Source organism: Molothrus aeneus, chromosome 16 (assembly GCF_037042795.1).
Source record: "Molothrus aeneus isolate 106 chromosome 16, BPBGC_Maene_1.0, whole genome shotgun sequence".
Lineage (NCBI taxonomy): Eukaryota > Metazoa > Chordata > Aves > Passeriformes > Icteridae > Molothrus > Molothrus aeneus.
Window position 1 is genome coordinate 12,778,305 of NC_089661.1, and position 15,650 is coordinate 12,793,954.

General features: G+C 43.7%; 1 protein-coding gene across 1 annotated transcript in view; it reads left to right on the forward strand.

Annotated features, from left to right (window-relative positions):
- SDK1 (sidekick cell adhesion molecule 1) overlaps window positions 1-15,650 on the forward strand; it is a 382,240-nt gene that overhangs the window by 308,974 nt on the left and 57,616 nt on the right. The window contains exons 26-29 of the mRNA XM_066560719.1: window positions 199-314; window positions 575-764; window positions 2,642-2,740; window positions 11,572-11,766. Of these exons, the coding sequence (XP_066416816.1) occupies window positions 199-314; window positions 575-764; window positions 2,642-2,740; window positions 11,572-11,766 (600 nt within the window). The remainder of the gene's footprint in view (window positions 1-198; window positions 315-574; window positions 765-2,641; window positions 2,741-11,571; window positions 11,767-15,650) is intronic.

Here is a 15,650-nt window from a genome sequence, read left to right on the forward strand (position 1 = left end):
GAGACAGGCTGAAATATAAAGATGATGTAGAATGAATACAAGAAGAGAAGGGATTGTCTAAAACATATTTCAGCTCTTTTGGGTTTGAATACTCTTCTATGGGATCCTGGAAGATTCCTGGGCAGGTAGGGAGAAAGCAAAAAATTATCTGCTATGTCTGACCTATTTCTGCTCTTTGGTGATGCTATGTGGTTCCAGTTCCCTCTGCTCCTCCTGAGAATGTCTCTGCTGAAGCTGTGAGCTCAACCCAGATCCTGCTGACCTGGGCAGCAGTTCCTGAGTCTGAGCAGAATGGTCTCATCCTGGGCTACAAGGTAGGCAACTGGAGTTTCGTACTCATTTGATTTTTAGTGCATTACCAGGACATGATTTTGTATTTGTTATGTATTATTCACTTGCTGGATATTCTTATTGTTCAAAGTCAGCTGGAGAAGATACAGAAATTGTGCTGGCTTTGAAAGGGGTGATTGGTGAATGTTATTTTATATTGGGTGACAGGGAGGAATCTCCCTCTCCTCCAGTCCTCATGCAACAATCTCTTTCCTTCTGTGTCTCATCCACATTTATCCTGCAGGTCCTTTACAAAGCAAAGGATTTGGACTCAGAACCCAAGAGCCAAACAGTGAGGGGGAACCACACCCAGTCAGTGCTGCTCTCAGGCCTGAGGAAGTTTGTCCTCTATGAGCTCCAGGTGCTGGCATTCACCCGCATTGGGGATGGAGTCCCCAGCTCCCCAGCAGTGACAGAGAGAACCAAGGATGATGGTGAGTTTAAAGGCTGCCAAAATAACCATCTTATTTGATCCAGCCTTTTAATGCAGATTTCTTCTAGTGGTGCAAGTGGAGGCAACAAATACTTGGATTTTTGGGTGGCTTTCTTTTTCAGCTCTGAACCCAAAGGACATTGGCTGTAGCTGGTATATAACTCAGCAGTATCCCATTGGTCATGGGCTGAGAATCTGGCAAAAGCACAGAAAACCAGTGTCCCCTATTTTCCTCCTTCCCTGCAGCTAATGAAGAGGAAGAAGACTTCTAATATTGAACTCTGTAGCTTGGTGGAGATAATTTCTATTGAAGACAATTTTAGAGACCAATTATAAATTCCTATTGAAGTTCAATTGTGCTAAAGAAAAAAAAAATGCTGCAATTGAAAGCAATAAACAAATCTGGGTCTGAGTGGACTGAAGGAAAGAGGAGGAATTTGCTGCTTCAGTAATCCACTCTCCTTTTTTTTAACCCCAAAAGAATAAGGCATTGACCTTGGAAGATGATCCTACCAGGCTCCTTTTGCAGCTGCCTCCAGCAATTCCCAGGGGGTTCCCAGTGCAGTTGGGCTCCTGAAGGAACCCAAGCAAGCACTCCCTGAGCACACTGCTGTGGTGGAAGCATTCCTGCTGATGGAATTGTACAGAAATTTGGTTCAATTCTTGAAATATTGTTGGGCTTTGCAGATGCTAAAACTGCTTTTACTTTTGATCACCTTTTCAGGAATAAATAGGTTGAGATCAGTGTGAGAGGCTTCTGAAGTCTCTCTCTTTCTCATCAAAATCTTTTCAAAATAATAATGGAGTAAACATTGGTTTACACAAGTAAATTCATTAAGATAATTTGGTTGGGCTGAAAACACATTCAGACTTCTGGCTTAACAAAACATTTTCCATGCAGTGCAGGGGAGGAAGGAGTGGGAGCATGTGGGGTCAGGAACAGAGACAACAACTCCCTGACATTTTTTTAGCCTTTTTCTCAGCACACTCCCTGTGTGTGGACCTGGCTTTTCTTTGAAAGGAAAAATAAGAAAAGTTACTGTTAGCAGAACTCTGCAGGGAGAGAAAAGCACTCAATGAAATGTACATATCAGACTGTAATGAGAAATACTTAAAACTGTTTGTTTTGGATAACCCCATTATAGCAGCTCCCTCCTTAAGTGCATGTTGGCAAATGAAACTAATTGTTCTTCCATCTCCATACCCCTGACATAAATATGTTGTGTCTCCTCTGGGCTCAACTTAATTAAAAGCATCACCAGGAGCAATGCAGGTGGAATTTGTGCTGAAGGGGAAAATTCATGGATGGTAATGTATGAATTAAGCATCTCCTCACCTCGTGAACCTGGGCTGGTCAGCACCTTTGTGTTAATGTGCCTCTCACCTGCCTCAGGTTCTCCTGCTCACACCTCGGTGTTTAAAATGCAAATGTAAAGTCAGGAAGCAGTTCAAAGCTGCTGCTGATGACACGAGGAAGGGATATGATTGAATTCCAACAGGTATGAAGTGGATTCAGCTATATAACTCTCTGCAAAGGCAGCTTGCTGTCTTGCTTCATAGTGTGTTCTCATTTACACCAGTGGTGATGCTGCAGTGAGAAAAACCCTATAGAGCTCAGAGTTCATGGTGCTGTAAAAAACCAGTGTAGGGTGCACTGGTCTGTGCTGTGTTTGGTGTCTGAGGGTGTTGGAGGCCTTTATCCATGGACAGAATGTTTGTTTATATAGAGAATAAATGTATATTATGCACGTGCACGGGTGCTTCCAACCACTATCGGAGAGCTACAGCTTGTGTTGCAGTTCTGCCCAGGGTGAGCAGAAAAGCTGTGATCCCTGTGATGTGCAGTCCTTGGTGCATGCTCTCTGTGTTGCCTTGCAGCCCCCGGGCCCCCTGTGAGAATGGTGTTCCCCGAGGTGAGGCTGACGTCCGTGCGCATCGTCTGGCAGCCGCCCGAGGAGCCCAACGGGATCATCCTGGGTAAGGTGGAGCAGCAAACCCCGGGCTGGGAGTGCAGGGATGCAGATCAGAGCAAGCACAGCTGTTGGGTTTTCCTTTGCCTTGCACATAAGTGAATCTCTGGCTGAAGACAGGAAAATGTGCTGCTGTCAGCTGAGGGGCTGTGGTGAGGGGACCGGTCTGCAGGGCTCCATGCTGTGGCTTTTCCTTGTCACAGACATTTTTTCTGAAGAATACTTTTGCTAGGATTTTTCTCCTGAGAAGCTGAGAGGCCTCAGAAACAAAATGTAAACAATAATTATCTGCTGCTGTGGAATGCAACAGGTGCATCTTTGATTGGTCTCATGTGGATTGTTTCTACTTTATGATCAATCACAGTCCAGCTGTCTCAGAATCTCTGGTCAGTCACAAGATTTTCTTATCATTCCATTCTTTTCTTTGCTAGCCTTCTGATGAAATCCTTTCTCTCTTTCCTTAGTATAGTTCTAATATATCATTTTCTTTTAATATAATATATATCATAAAATAATAAATCAGCCTTCTGAAACATGGAGTCAAGATTCTCATCTCTTCCCTCGTCCCGGGACCCCTGCAAACACCACCACATTTCCTGAGCCAGAATTCAGTGTTGTTCAAGGCCCCATGTCTGAATATCATCTCTCCTCCCATCTGCATTTGGTTTGGCAACCTGTTTGGCTGACTGTTGGGAAAACTGCCTGGAGGCCTGGATTTTCCCCACCTTTGCCAGACACGCCCAATGTTTCAGTTTTATGTGTGCTTCTATTTTATTGCTTCCTTGAGATAATACGTCTGACAGGTCATGAGGAGTTAAATCCTATTTGCCCTTTCATCAAGGGAAAGAGAGGCAGCAAGGCATGACAGGAATTTGCAGAAAACCTTCTCACCTTCCTGCTCTCATAATTCTTGGGTTGCCTTTGCAATATGTGCACCAGCCACTGTTGCACTTAAAATGTGAAGACTTTTACAATGTAAGAATCCATTCCTGCCTCTAAAATTAACGCAGCTCATAGTTACCAAGCAATTTAGTGTTTTCTGCTGCTGCTGAACACATTTTACAGCAGTTCTGGCTGGTGAGTAAAGATTTGTGTCTCAATTCTGAGAACAGAAGCAAAAGCTTTTGTTTTTATCTAGTACTCAGTCTGCCAGGCCTTTCTGCTTCTAATTTCACTGCCATCATTCAGGCTCATGTGTTGGCTTCCAGCAATATTCCCTAAAGCCTTCCTTGCTGGCTGGAGGGTGCCTGCTTCAAATGTTCCTACAGAGGTGGCATTGCTTTAAATACAGAACTCATCCTGCATTGCACTGAAATCTTGAGTCAAGAACTCAGTGTTTGCTCAGGTGTGTAGTTTACCAAAGTGATCCTGGCATCTGAAGACACAGGGAAATCATCAAACAGCATCCAAAGGCAGACTCTGCAGGATTTTCTGAGCACGAGGAGGAGTCTGTGTGAAGCTTGGCAGTGGTGAGCTGCTAGAGATGGATCTACACAGGGTTTCTCTGCAGCTCAAGGGAGTTTGGCTTCCAGGTTGTCTTGTGGGTTTGATTTGTTGCTTTTTTTAAGGAACTGTGTGTCCTAGAACTTGCTCTCAGCAGAGATTGAGATTTGAGTCACAGGATGTGGTTAAGGAGAAAAAAAAATCATTTGATAGGAGTGATGAGAAAGCACAGAAGACATTTTGCTCCCCCAACTGTGTTCCAACATCTCACATTGCTGCACTTTGTCAGCCTCATTTGCTGGAGTTGCTGCAAGATCAGTGGAGTAGGAACTCTCCCTTATTTCGTCTTTGCAGAGTGCTTTGTGCAGTGCATCCCCTCCACAGCTGGTTATTGCTCGTTGCCGTTATGGTGATGATAAAATCATACAAACAGGATTGGAAGGAGAGGGAAAAGCTCTCTCTTAAAGAATCTTTAGCATGTAGACTGTTGTTTCCAATGTCTTTCACAGCCCATGCCCAGTAAGACATCCCAGGATGTGTCACACAGTCCTTGACTACTCTGATGGCGTAACTCAGTCAGTTCATGTCCCACTGTTCATTCCTGCTCTTTCCCACAGTTACACTTCCAGGTCAGCCAGTCCTCCTTTCACAAGAACATTCAGCTTTTTCTCTTTATGTGTGATAATTTTCAGATGCCTTTATTGAATTTCATCTCACTGATTCCAGCCCATCTCTCTTCATTACCCAGATCTCTTTAAATGACACTCATGTCCTCTAAAGTGTGCACAGCTTGGTTTCATTTTTGGAGTTTGCAAGCAGATTGGCAATTCCATCAAGCAAGGTCATTAATGAAAGTATTAAACAGGACCAGACTCATTCATGAGGTCTCATGAGAGCTTACTGTGTCCTCCCAGGTTGTTAGCAAATCATTGATAACGACATTTTATATTTTAAGCGTTCATTTCAAAATGTGTGGTGTTTTTGTTAGATTCTGTTATTGTGTTTGCTTTTGGTGGGACTGTGTGAAACCATATTAAAGCCTTACTCAAAGTCAATGTGGATCATATCTACTCTTCCCACCTGGCCAATTACACTGTCAAAATGGAAAACAGATTATTTGATATTTATTATTTGCTCCAATCAAACAGATATTGGCTGTTCCCTGGCACATTATTATCCTCGTGGATGCTTGTATATTGAGTCATATTTTTTTCCAGGTTCTTTCTGTGTATTGAACTTTAGTTTGATTTGTCCATAATTCCTTTAGTCAGTCTTGCCTCCTTTTAAAAGACAGTGTACTCTGTTTGCCCTTTTGTAATGTTCTGGGATGTCACCTGTCGTCCACAAGTCCTAGATGAGAATGGCTAATTATTCAGAGATGGCTCCATCTCTGCAGGGCAAATTTCATCAGGCCTTTCTGACTTGATTACATCCAGCTTAACTAAATATTCGTTAACCTGTTCTCCATTCCAGCCTGCATCCCTACTTACATTGTTGTCACTTTTAATTTGTGTGGAGGATCTTGTCAGCACCAACTTCTTGTTGTGTGTGAAAATGCAGCAATGCAGGTACCAGTCCTTCCTTCCCTCTCTGCCTCACCTGTCTTGTGCTCATTTTTTTTTCTTCCTGCTGGCTGACCTGTTCTCCTTCTCTCCCTCAGATTTCTAATGTATTTATGAAATCTTTCTCATTGCCTTTGCTTCCCTTCAGGTGATAACTCACTTTGCTCTTTGGCCCTTCTGATTTTGTCCCTATGTGCCTGTGCTGTCTATTTATACACTCCCTTAGACCTGTGTCCTGTTTCAACTTTTTGTCCAATTCACTTTTGATTTTCAGGTCATTAGTGAGCTCTGAATGCAAACATATTGGCCTCTTAACATCTTTTGTCTGTGTTGGAATAGTTGTACCATATTTTTTGTCTCTTAAAATGGTCAGCTAACCTGGATTCCTTTTTCCCTTAGAATTCCTTCCCAGGGGGATGTTACCTGCCAGTCCCCCCCATCCACCTCTTTGAAGTCCATTGTCTTTATTCAAGAGTTCTTACTTTTATTTTCTCAATGGTAGAAATACTGAGGTTCCTGGAAGAAGTAGTTAGCTGCCAAAGAGAGAAAAAGGGAAAATTGCTCATGCTGGGTACTTCTGTGATCTTTCCTAAGAAGTGAACCGTGCTTCAAAAATAGATAAAAACTGTGTGTAGCGTTCTAAGGACAGGCTGCAAATTTGGGGAGTTTTGGGGTTTTATTTTTTCCCTGTACACTTTTTACATCTCATTATTATAATGAACCTCCAAAACACCACTCCATCCCTCTGGTCAAGTGCACCAAAGTGGAGTCATTGGGAAAAATAAGTGAACATAATTTTGCGTGCTGCCCTTCTATTCACTCCTGGGGCTCAAAAGAAAAACCACTTGCTTTGCAAGAGCGACTTATACTCAGAGCCTTTGAACTAATGTTCCTGTTCTGGCTGCCTTGTCCTCTGAGCATACACGCACCTTTGCAGCTAACATTTTTGTAATCTATATAAAAACATGTTCTAGCATTTCAGAGAGAGATTAGCAGGATGAAATACTGGCAGGCACCAAGAGGGAAAACCACTTGTTTGTTTGTTTAAATATTTTACCATGCAAGACTGTGAGATATTTCCCTTTTTCCTTCTGGGAATGTTTCTCCAACCATCTGAGGTTTCACTCTGTCTTCCTCTCTGCACTCAGTTCAGCCAGCACCCACATAGTTCCCTCAAATACTATTAAAGATAAATGAAGCATGAATGTGCATTTGTGCACTTCAAGCTATGAGCTCCCCCTGAAAACGAGAGCTTAACCCACATCCTCCCAGGCCCTGGTTAGTATTCCTCACGGTATCCTCGTATTTAGCATTTACCTGGAGCTTATTGCAAAAAAAAAAAAGTGTAAGAACTCCGTTGAGAATTAGAACCAAAATTGGATGTAATCCATGTTTGCAAATTCCTATTTTGATCCCAGGCTGCATTTGCACACCCGCTGGCCCTAAAACAGATAAGCAGGAAAATCAACAAACCGGATTGCTGCTCCGCCGCGCCGAGCGTAACCTCGTGGTATCGCTCAGCTCTCCCCGAGTTCTGTGACAAATTAATAATTGTTTGTATCTCTGCTGCACCGTGGCCTGCACCAACGGGTGCTGTCACTTCTTGAAGGGCTTTGTATGGTGATGAGCTTGAAAGCTTTTTGATATTCATGGGGTGTTGTCACCCTCCTGCTGCCTGTTTGCTTCGGGGAATCCGGCGGCTCTGTTGCGGTGACCCAACGTTTAACAGGCAGCTGCCATTTATTGAGTTTGGGAAGTGTGCAGCTCATGGAACTGCTTGCACTTGTGCAAAAAAATGCTCAAAAAGATGCTGAAGTGACAAATAAGCCAAGTTTCAATGAATAAATAAACTCCTGAAGACTTGATCTTTTCGGGAAGGTTTTTAATGCTGTTTTGGCCTGGTGAGTGGCAGCACTCCCAATAGCAGAAGGGATTTGGGATCTAATGCTGTATGGCAAAAAAATTAAGAAAATAATATGAATCCTTATTGACTATCCAGCTATTTCACATTCTGTAAGATGTAAGATTCCTTTCCCAAAAAAAGTTTGCTCCAATCACCTTTTAAAGGCTATACTTTCATTCATAGCCTTTGATTTTTTAATTTTTTTTTTCCTAAGATATCTGCAACATCTTATTGTCATAATCTAGCAAGGAAAGGAAGCTGCTCACTCCTCCACTGCAGCAATTGCCTGTTATAGCCCTCGAGCATACATTAATTTCTCTTTGAACACTTTCCATATACCTCTATTGATTTGCCTCGTTTGATTTCACTTAACATTTCCTTTCTTCTCCTATCCCTTGTTGCTGAAATTCATCAACTTAATAATTTTATCTTTTTGATCTTGCATTAGCCCTAGTTATTATCCAAGTTGTACTTTAAGTACTGAGTCTTCTGTGCCACTCAGAAAAAATAAAAGTAATGCTTTTTATGCCAGTCTGGATCCTCATTGTCCCAAACTGTCTAACAGGAGGTGCCGGGGGTCAGATTTAAGTACTGGGTGTCTCTTAGGCGGGTTGTAGGTAGCAATAAAAGTGAGCTGAGTTCAGGTTTAGAGCTTGGATATTTGCCTTGGAATCAGACCTATGGAGCTTTTGAGTTTCTTAGGAAGTCTGTTAAAGTGATGGCTCTGGTCATGTAAATTCAGGAAAACAGATACTTCCTCACACTTTGAGCCAACAGCAGATGTAGGAGGGGACAGTGAAAGCTGGTGCTGTTTTTCACAGGGATGCAAGGAGAGGGAGTTTGCAGAGCCTGTCACAGAGACAGGCTATGACAAGTGATTTCCTCTTTCTCACAGCTAAATTAATTATTTCACTAGCCACAGACTCACTCTTGTGTAAGATGTTGTAATGGCCTAGATATGTATGTGTTCCCTTGCCTAATCTGGGTGTGTTTGTAATTGCTTTCCAGCATGACTGCCACCATTTAGTAGTAAATAGTTATCTTTCTATTCCCCCCTTACATTTTAACTACACTTCATATTTTACAAAGGTCTAGAAAAGAGAGGAAATTACTCGACAAGGATATGTCCCAGATATCATACTTATCTTTTAATAACTAGATAAATCAACTTTTCTATTCTTTTAATGTTCTCTGTTTCCCTCCAGGTCTTATTCTTTGCGTCTTATATCCCTTTATCAAGCTTCTTTAGCCATCTTACTTGCTTTTTCCTTCATCTTTCTTGCTTCTGTAAAAATTTCCCCAGTGCTTTTCTTTGACTATTTTTTCCTCCTTGTTAAGATCCTGCACTGGGGTTTTCACTCCCACATTCTTCACATCAATATAAACAAAAAAGATCATATATATCAGTTCCTTCTCCCCATTGCTCTCTGTCTTTCTGTGGACTTTTAAGAAAGATCAAAATATTGCAGCATTAAGGGTACAGAAATACTTCGTTGAAATATATTGGACCAGTAATGGAAGAACTAGTCCCATGGATAAAAGGAGATAATTTGCAGTTGAAAGAATGAAATGTTGAAAGTGTAAGACCCCAAGACTTTGCTGGGATCTAAGCATACTCAGGAGCACTGAAAAATCAGGAGACTTTTTAATTGATTAGAATAGAATAGAACAGAACAGATTATTCCAGTTGGAAGGCACCTGTAACAATCATTAAGTCCAGCTGCCTGACCAGTTGAGTGCTGACCAAGTTACAGCATTATTAAGGTCTTCATCCAAATGGTTTTTAAACACAGACAGGCTTGGGGCATTGCCCACCTCTCCAGGAAGGCAGTTCCAGGGTTTGACCACCCTCTCTGTTAATAAATTCTTCCAGATGTCCAGTCTGAACCTTGGCTGAAGCAGTTTTGAACCATTCCCACATGTCCTATCAGTCCCAGGGAGATAAGAGAACCCCGATAGTTTGGGTTAGCAGCAATCTTTGAAACCCATCTGGTCCTACCCCCCTGCAGGGGGCATTCACAACTAATAAAGGTTGTTCTAAACCATGTCCAACCTGACCTTGAATATTTCCAAGGATGGGGCAGCCACCACCTCTCTGCACCAGTGTTTTACCACCCTGGTAGATCAGCACCTCCCTCTCCACACCCCCTCCTCAGGGAGCTGTGTGGTTACCCCTCAGCCTCCAGATGAGAAAAGCCCAAAGTCCTCAGGCACTCCTTGTAGGACATTACTGCCAGCCTTTGAAGAAATCTAAAGCTGTCCACCCAGCTGTGGAAATGTTCCTGTAGGATTAAACCAACCACAGCCTGGGGGAGCTGAGGCTGAAGCCACGAGTGCTCGGAAAAGCCGGGTCACTCCTCGAGGTGTCGGTGCAAATTCTTCCACATGAAGCAGCCATGACTGCTGCCCCATGCCCCCAAGCAGCTGCCAGAGAAGAAAAAACAAAGAAACCCTGGTGCATCAGCAGTGGCACTGTGAGAGTCAGCACAACAAAATTAATACCATCTGTATCCCAATTAAATTCCACTGTTTGTGGCAGAGTGCGCCACACGCGAGTGGCATCGATTCCAGGGTCTGCAGGAACTTCAGGCCTTTCCTGTGAGTGGCAATGTGACAATTGTGGCATATTCACAATGGGAAATAAATGTCATTGGGTTTTCTCTAATAGCCATAGGTAAGATCAGCCCCTCAGATTTCATGCACTGACCTTCCCAAATGAACCATGCCAGGTTTGGCTCCCCTTGGTCTTGTTACAGCCAAGATGTGGTGGGAGTTCAAACTCTAGCTGGGATATTAATTCCATGAGAAAGAGATGGCTCAGGTGCTGCAGTCCTCTTTTGTCATTCAGAGGGTAAGCAGAGGGTTGGCAGATCTGTGCCATGACTGTTTTGTTTTCAGCTGGTTTGATTTGGATTTGTTGGCTGTGCTCTGCCCTGTGTAAGTCCGTGGAGCATTTAATCATACATTCAGCTCGGGCAATAAAACCCCACATCAGTTCTGCTATTAATTGATTTTGGAAGTCAGCTGCTGGACTGGAAGTCACCATTGAGCTCCAGAAGTGAGAGCCTGATTGAATTGCTGGGTTTACAGAATAGATTTGAACATTTGGCAGACCCTCTTTGGGGGACAGTTGTTGCTAGTGGTGCATAAGAACCCTGGAAACCCTCCTTGCACAGTGGAATCATTCATAACCCAGGCTAAACTGTGAGCTCCTGATTGTCAGGCAGGGTGGAAGGGGGGGTTATCACTTACAGGCATCAGCAAAATTGATTATGGAGACCTGCCTGGTTGAAGCAGGACCACAGAGCTCGCAGGCTCCTTCCTCGGGCTCTGGGCAAGGGCAGCGATGCTGAATGACAGAAGGGTGGCTTTATTGGCAGTTCTGGCACTCACTGCTGAGGGAAAAGCACTTGCAGAAAGGAGGAGCAAGCTTTGTCTGGAGCAGTTTGAAGGCTGCCTGGTTTGGTCAGTCTAGCTGCTGGAGCTGCAGCTGAAGAACCTTGAATTTGAGCCAGTGCTGAAACTGGGAGAGGGCCGAACAACCTGTGAGCGTGGGTTGGAAAGCTGGAACTGGAGCGTTGCTTTGAACCACCTCAGTCAGGTGACACATTGCACCAACTCTGTTCCTTTGCTTTCCAAAAAGGTGCCAGAATGCCCAGGAAGGATTAAACTGCTTTTGCATCTTGTTGGCCTAAGGAATGGAAAGCGAACTCAGTTTCATAGCAGTTGTATCCAGCAGAGCCTCGTGTGTGTTTTCCTTTGTACAGTGTGTGGCATCTGCCAAAAAGCAGAGCTGTATAACACCAAAGGCAGTAAATTACTTTTCTCCCGACTTCAGATAAGCATGTAATTAGGACAAACTAATAGTGCTTGTGCTCTTTTGTCCCTGCTAGAGAAGCCAGCTGAGCCTTTTCCCCTCTCTGTCTGCAGGGTACCAGGTTGCCTACCGCCTGGCCAGCAGCAGCCCCAACAAGTTCACCACGGTGGAGGTTGGCTCCACAGTCCGGCAATTCACGGCCACAGACCTGAGCCCAGAGTCAGCCTACATCTTCAGGACATCTGCCAAGACCAGGCAGGGCTGGGGGGAGCCTCTGGAAGCCACGGTGATCACCACTGAGAAACGAGGTAATGCTTGCAAGCCGTGGGCTCAGGGAATTTCTGTGCCTGCTCTGGAGCCCGCACTGCACTTTGGGGGATTTTAATAGCAGGCTACGCCTCCTCCTTCTCTCCCCATAAACCTGCCCCAGTCCATGGCAGCATCATGATTTGAGAAAGCAAGGCTGACTTTTATGAGACACAGTTCTTCTAACCTGCCGGGCTGTTGGAATTGATTTTTCCATCAGCTGCTATATTGGCCATGTGCAGCCTCTTTTTGCAGTCAGATGGTTTTGGTTTTTTTTTTTTTTTTTTTAGCTCTCTCGTTTTCTAGAAAGATTGCAATCTTAAGAAAGTAAATGATGGATGAATTATATTGATTAGGGAACGCAAAATGAGAGGCAGTGGTGTTGCAGAATTTCTCCACAGCTCCTCCATTGTGCCTCAGCCCTGACCTAATGTGTTTGTAATTACTCTGGCCTTTCACTGCCACACGCTCCAGCAGAGCCTTTGCATCTGGATTGCCCAGACTTTTTCTGCTTCTTGCATCAGCCATTAAATGGCTGTTTGCATCCTGACTCTCCAGGCAAGTTCTGCTCTGAAGGGAATCTAGAAGGTGGCATTTATATGTGTGTGTAAATGAAACCAGATGCTTTGATACCAAATGTACCAAAATGTGAAAAGACGTGTAAGGTATTACAGGATCTGTTCTGCATCGCTGCTTGTTTTTAATGCTTTGGCTCAAGGAACTGCTCATTCCTCCACTTTTAGAACTGATCTGTCGAGCTACAGTTAAAAAATTTGCATTTTCTACTTGTGCATGAAGATTTTTAATTTTTTTTTTTTTTTATTCAGAGACAAAAGAGAATATATTGCTGAATTTTGGTGGAGAACAAGAGTGTGAGTTTTTCCCCGGTCTTGCGTATAGGCCATGTTCCACTGCAAAGAATGTATCTGGTCTCTTGAGCTGGCAAAATCAAAACAAGCCAGGGTAACTCTACCAGCACCACTGGGTTTTGTGCTATGTCTGGATATTGATATTTTTTGAGTAAAATTCTCCCTCAAAAACTAGAACCATACAACTCCCATGCCTTATAAAAGTCACAGTTCTGAGAGGAGCACACTCCAGCAGGTCACCAGGCCAGACCTCCACAGACATCTTTCAACTGTTAGAATTTCTGCATGTGCTTGTGGGCCTGCTCTTGGTGCACTATAATGCAATCAATGACATTTGCTTTAATTTTCTAAAATGTTTCTGATAAGCAATCATTTGTTTAAAGTCCTTTCAACACCTTGCACATCATTTATTGCAAGAGTAAGAATCTCCCATTGTATTTGCCAGCAATGTCTCCCTCATTATTTTTATTTTAACACTTGTAAGAAGAGAGGAAGTTGATGTTCAGCTACCAAGAGCAAGAGCCTGTGAGGTGCATTTCAAGTACTCCTGGCCTGTTTGGTTGGGTTTAAAATTCCCTCTGGCAAAGCTCTGCAGGTCGTGTGCAGCCTTCCCAGTGCATAACAGTGCACTCCTCAGAGAAAGAACCTCTGGAGATGTATTAGGAAATTGGAAGTGCCTCTGCTAAAGGTACTGTCCATCAAAGAGATTTATCAGCTCAAGGTTTCTCCCACCCTGTCTGATTGCTGTCAAAGGAGAGGTTCAAAGCCTCACATCTAGAGGCTTCCAAAAAAACCCACCATGCCAAAAAATGTGAATTCTCAAAGCTCAGAGCCTCTCCTGCTCAATAAAATGTGCTGAGATTCCCCAGACTGTGCACAAGGATGCACAACAGCTCAAGGCAGAACTCCCAGCTGCACTGTGGGAACAGTGATCCCTTGTTGCTATCTATGCTTTAGGGTTATCTTGAGTACCCAAATCACAGTGTAACATGATCCCTTTCTCTTTTTGATGGACAACTCTGCTGGGTCTCTACGTGCTTTGGGAACCACAAGTTTGCTGATCTCATATAAAGTATAAGGACAACAATGTGTTTTCTCACATCAGCAAGAATTATAAAAGGGGATGATAAGAAATTATAAAAAGGGATGATAAAGAAATCCAGTGCAACTATTTTGCTAACAAGAAATTAACCTGAAATGTGTATACATGACAATAAATATTCTAGAATGAAAAGATATCTTATTCCTGTTAATAAAGGTGTATTTAAAATCCTCATAGACCTTGATACTAAGGTAGACAGACACAAAAATTCTCTTGAAAATTAACAAAATTAGTCGCTCTTGCCCTTGTAAATTCCTTGGTTAATCCCAGTATAAATCTTTACATTTTGCAGTGATGCCTGTGATTTATAGATCCCAAGTTATATTGTGACTGTATTCTCCAAAGCCTCTACTGCAGTGCTTTGAATCTACACTTCAGAATAGTCAACATTGGTGATCAGGGCAGAGCTGAGTTAAAAAACTGAAATGTAGCAAGAAATTAAAAGTAGTCTATAGAGTCATGTGGCCTTTCAAGCCTGCACTGACAGTCTCACCTTAGCATTTGCTTGTGGCTAAACTCCCATAAATAAACTCTTTATACTAATGGGTTTGTACAAACAGTCGGGGAGTATATCCTGCAACACGGGAGATTTTAAGATCTCCCATAAGCAGCAGAAAGAAACCAAATCATGGGAGACTAACTGCAAGATCTGACCTGCCCAAAAGTGCAGAGCTTATCAGCAGAATGTATAAAATCCCTGCATGACTCTCCCTCCCTGGCATGGAATAACCCCACGTCCCTGTCTCCGCCTGTCAGTGTAAGGCACTGACCTTTCGCGTCGTGCTGCTGCTCGCAGGCTGCTGCCACCCAGGGCTTCCTCCAGCTAATAGCTTACAAGTCTTTGGGCACTGATGTCAGCGAGAGCAGGCTGCAGAGAAATGCCAAAGCATGCAGGAAATGGTTGTAGGGAATGGCAGGGAAATGAAGCGCTGGCCACACGGAGCTGTGAGGAATCAGGCAGGCAGAGGTGTGTTTATGGAAACAAGTGCTGATGAAGTTGAATTGAATTGCTTCTCAAAAGCAAGTCACTGCGGTGTCTCCAATCAATTTCTGCTTTATTACATGCCACACATTTTAATCAGAATCAATAATCTTCATGATAAACAATTAAACAATTATTCCTCACTCTATAGAGTTTCTCTATTGAAATCGATGGAGTGCGGAGATGCGGTGACGGGGAAGGAGATCTGTAATGAAACAGCTGGGGGATGGCATGCTTACACCTGCATTGCCATTCCCTGCTCATCCCAGAGGTGTGAGGGTAATTACTCTGGAGAGATCTCCCTCGGCATGGCTGGTCTGACTTTGCAGGTTCAAGGTTAGTGGGTATGAAGGGAAGAGTTGGGGAGCTCTGGAAGGGACCTGCAGCAGGTGCTCCAGCCCCAGCTCTGTGCTGGTTCCAGGCTGGGGTTTGGAAGCAGCAGCATCAGGAGCTGCTGATGCCTCCTGGTTCCTTGCCTGGTGCAGGAATTCAGCATCAGCTGTGTGTGCTTGGACTCTGCCACACAACAGCCTGTTCCAGCCCACCTCTTCTCTTGCCTCAGCAGGGGGAAGAGGACCCTGCATAGCATAGAAAGAACAGAGTTCCTGGTACCAAGGAGTAAGAACAGGTTAAAAAGGGAGCTGCTTTACACACAGATGCTGTCAAAAGAGCAATTGTAGCCACAAGCACAGCTGAGTTTCATTAAAGATTGCCTTGCTTTGCTTGGCTGCCAGCCCTGATGATTCTTCTTTAACCTGCCAGGTCAAGACCCCCCCCCAAGTTTGAGGTCTGCTGTGAGGAAGGTTTATATCCTGCAGTGACCTTTGATGCGGGGAGATAAGAATCAGTTTTACTGCTCCTCCTTGCAGTAGAAGGTTAAGGAATGGGATGGTTGTATACTTCACGTGGCAAATCCAAAAATTCAATGCCCTT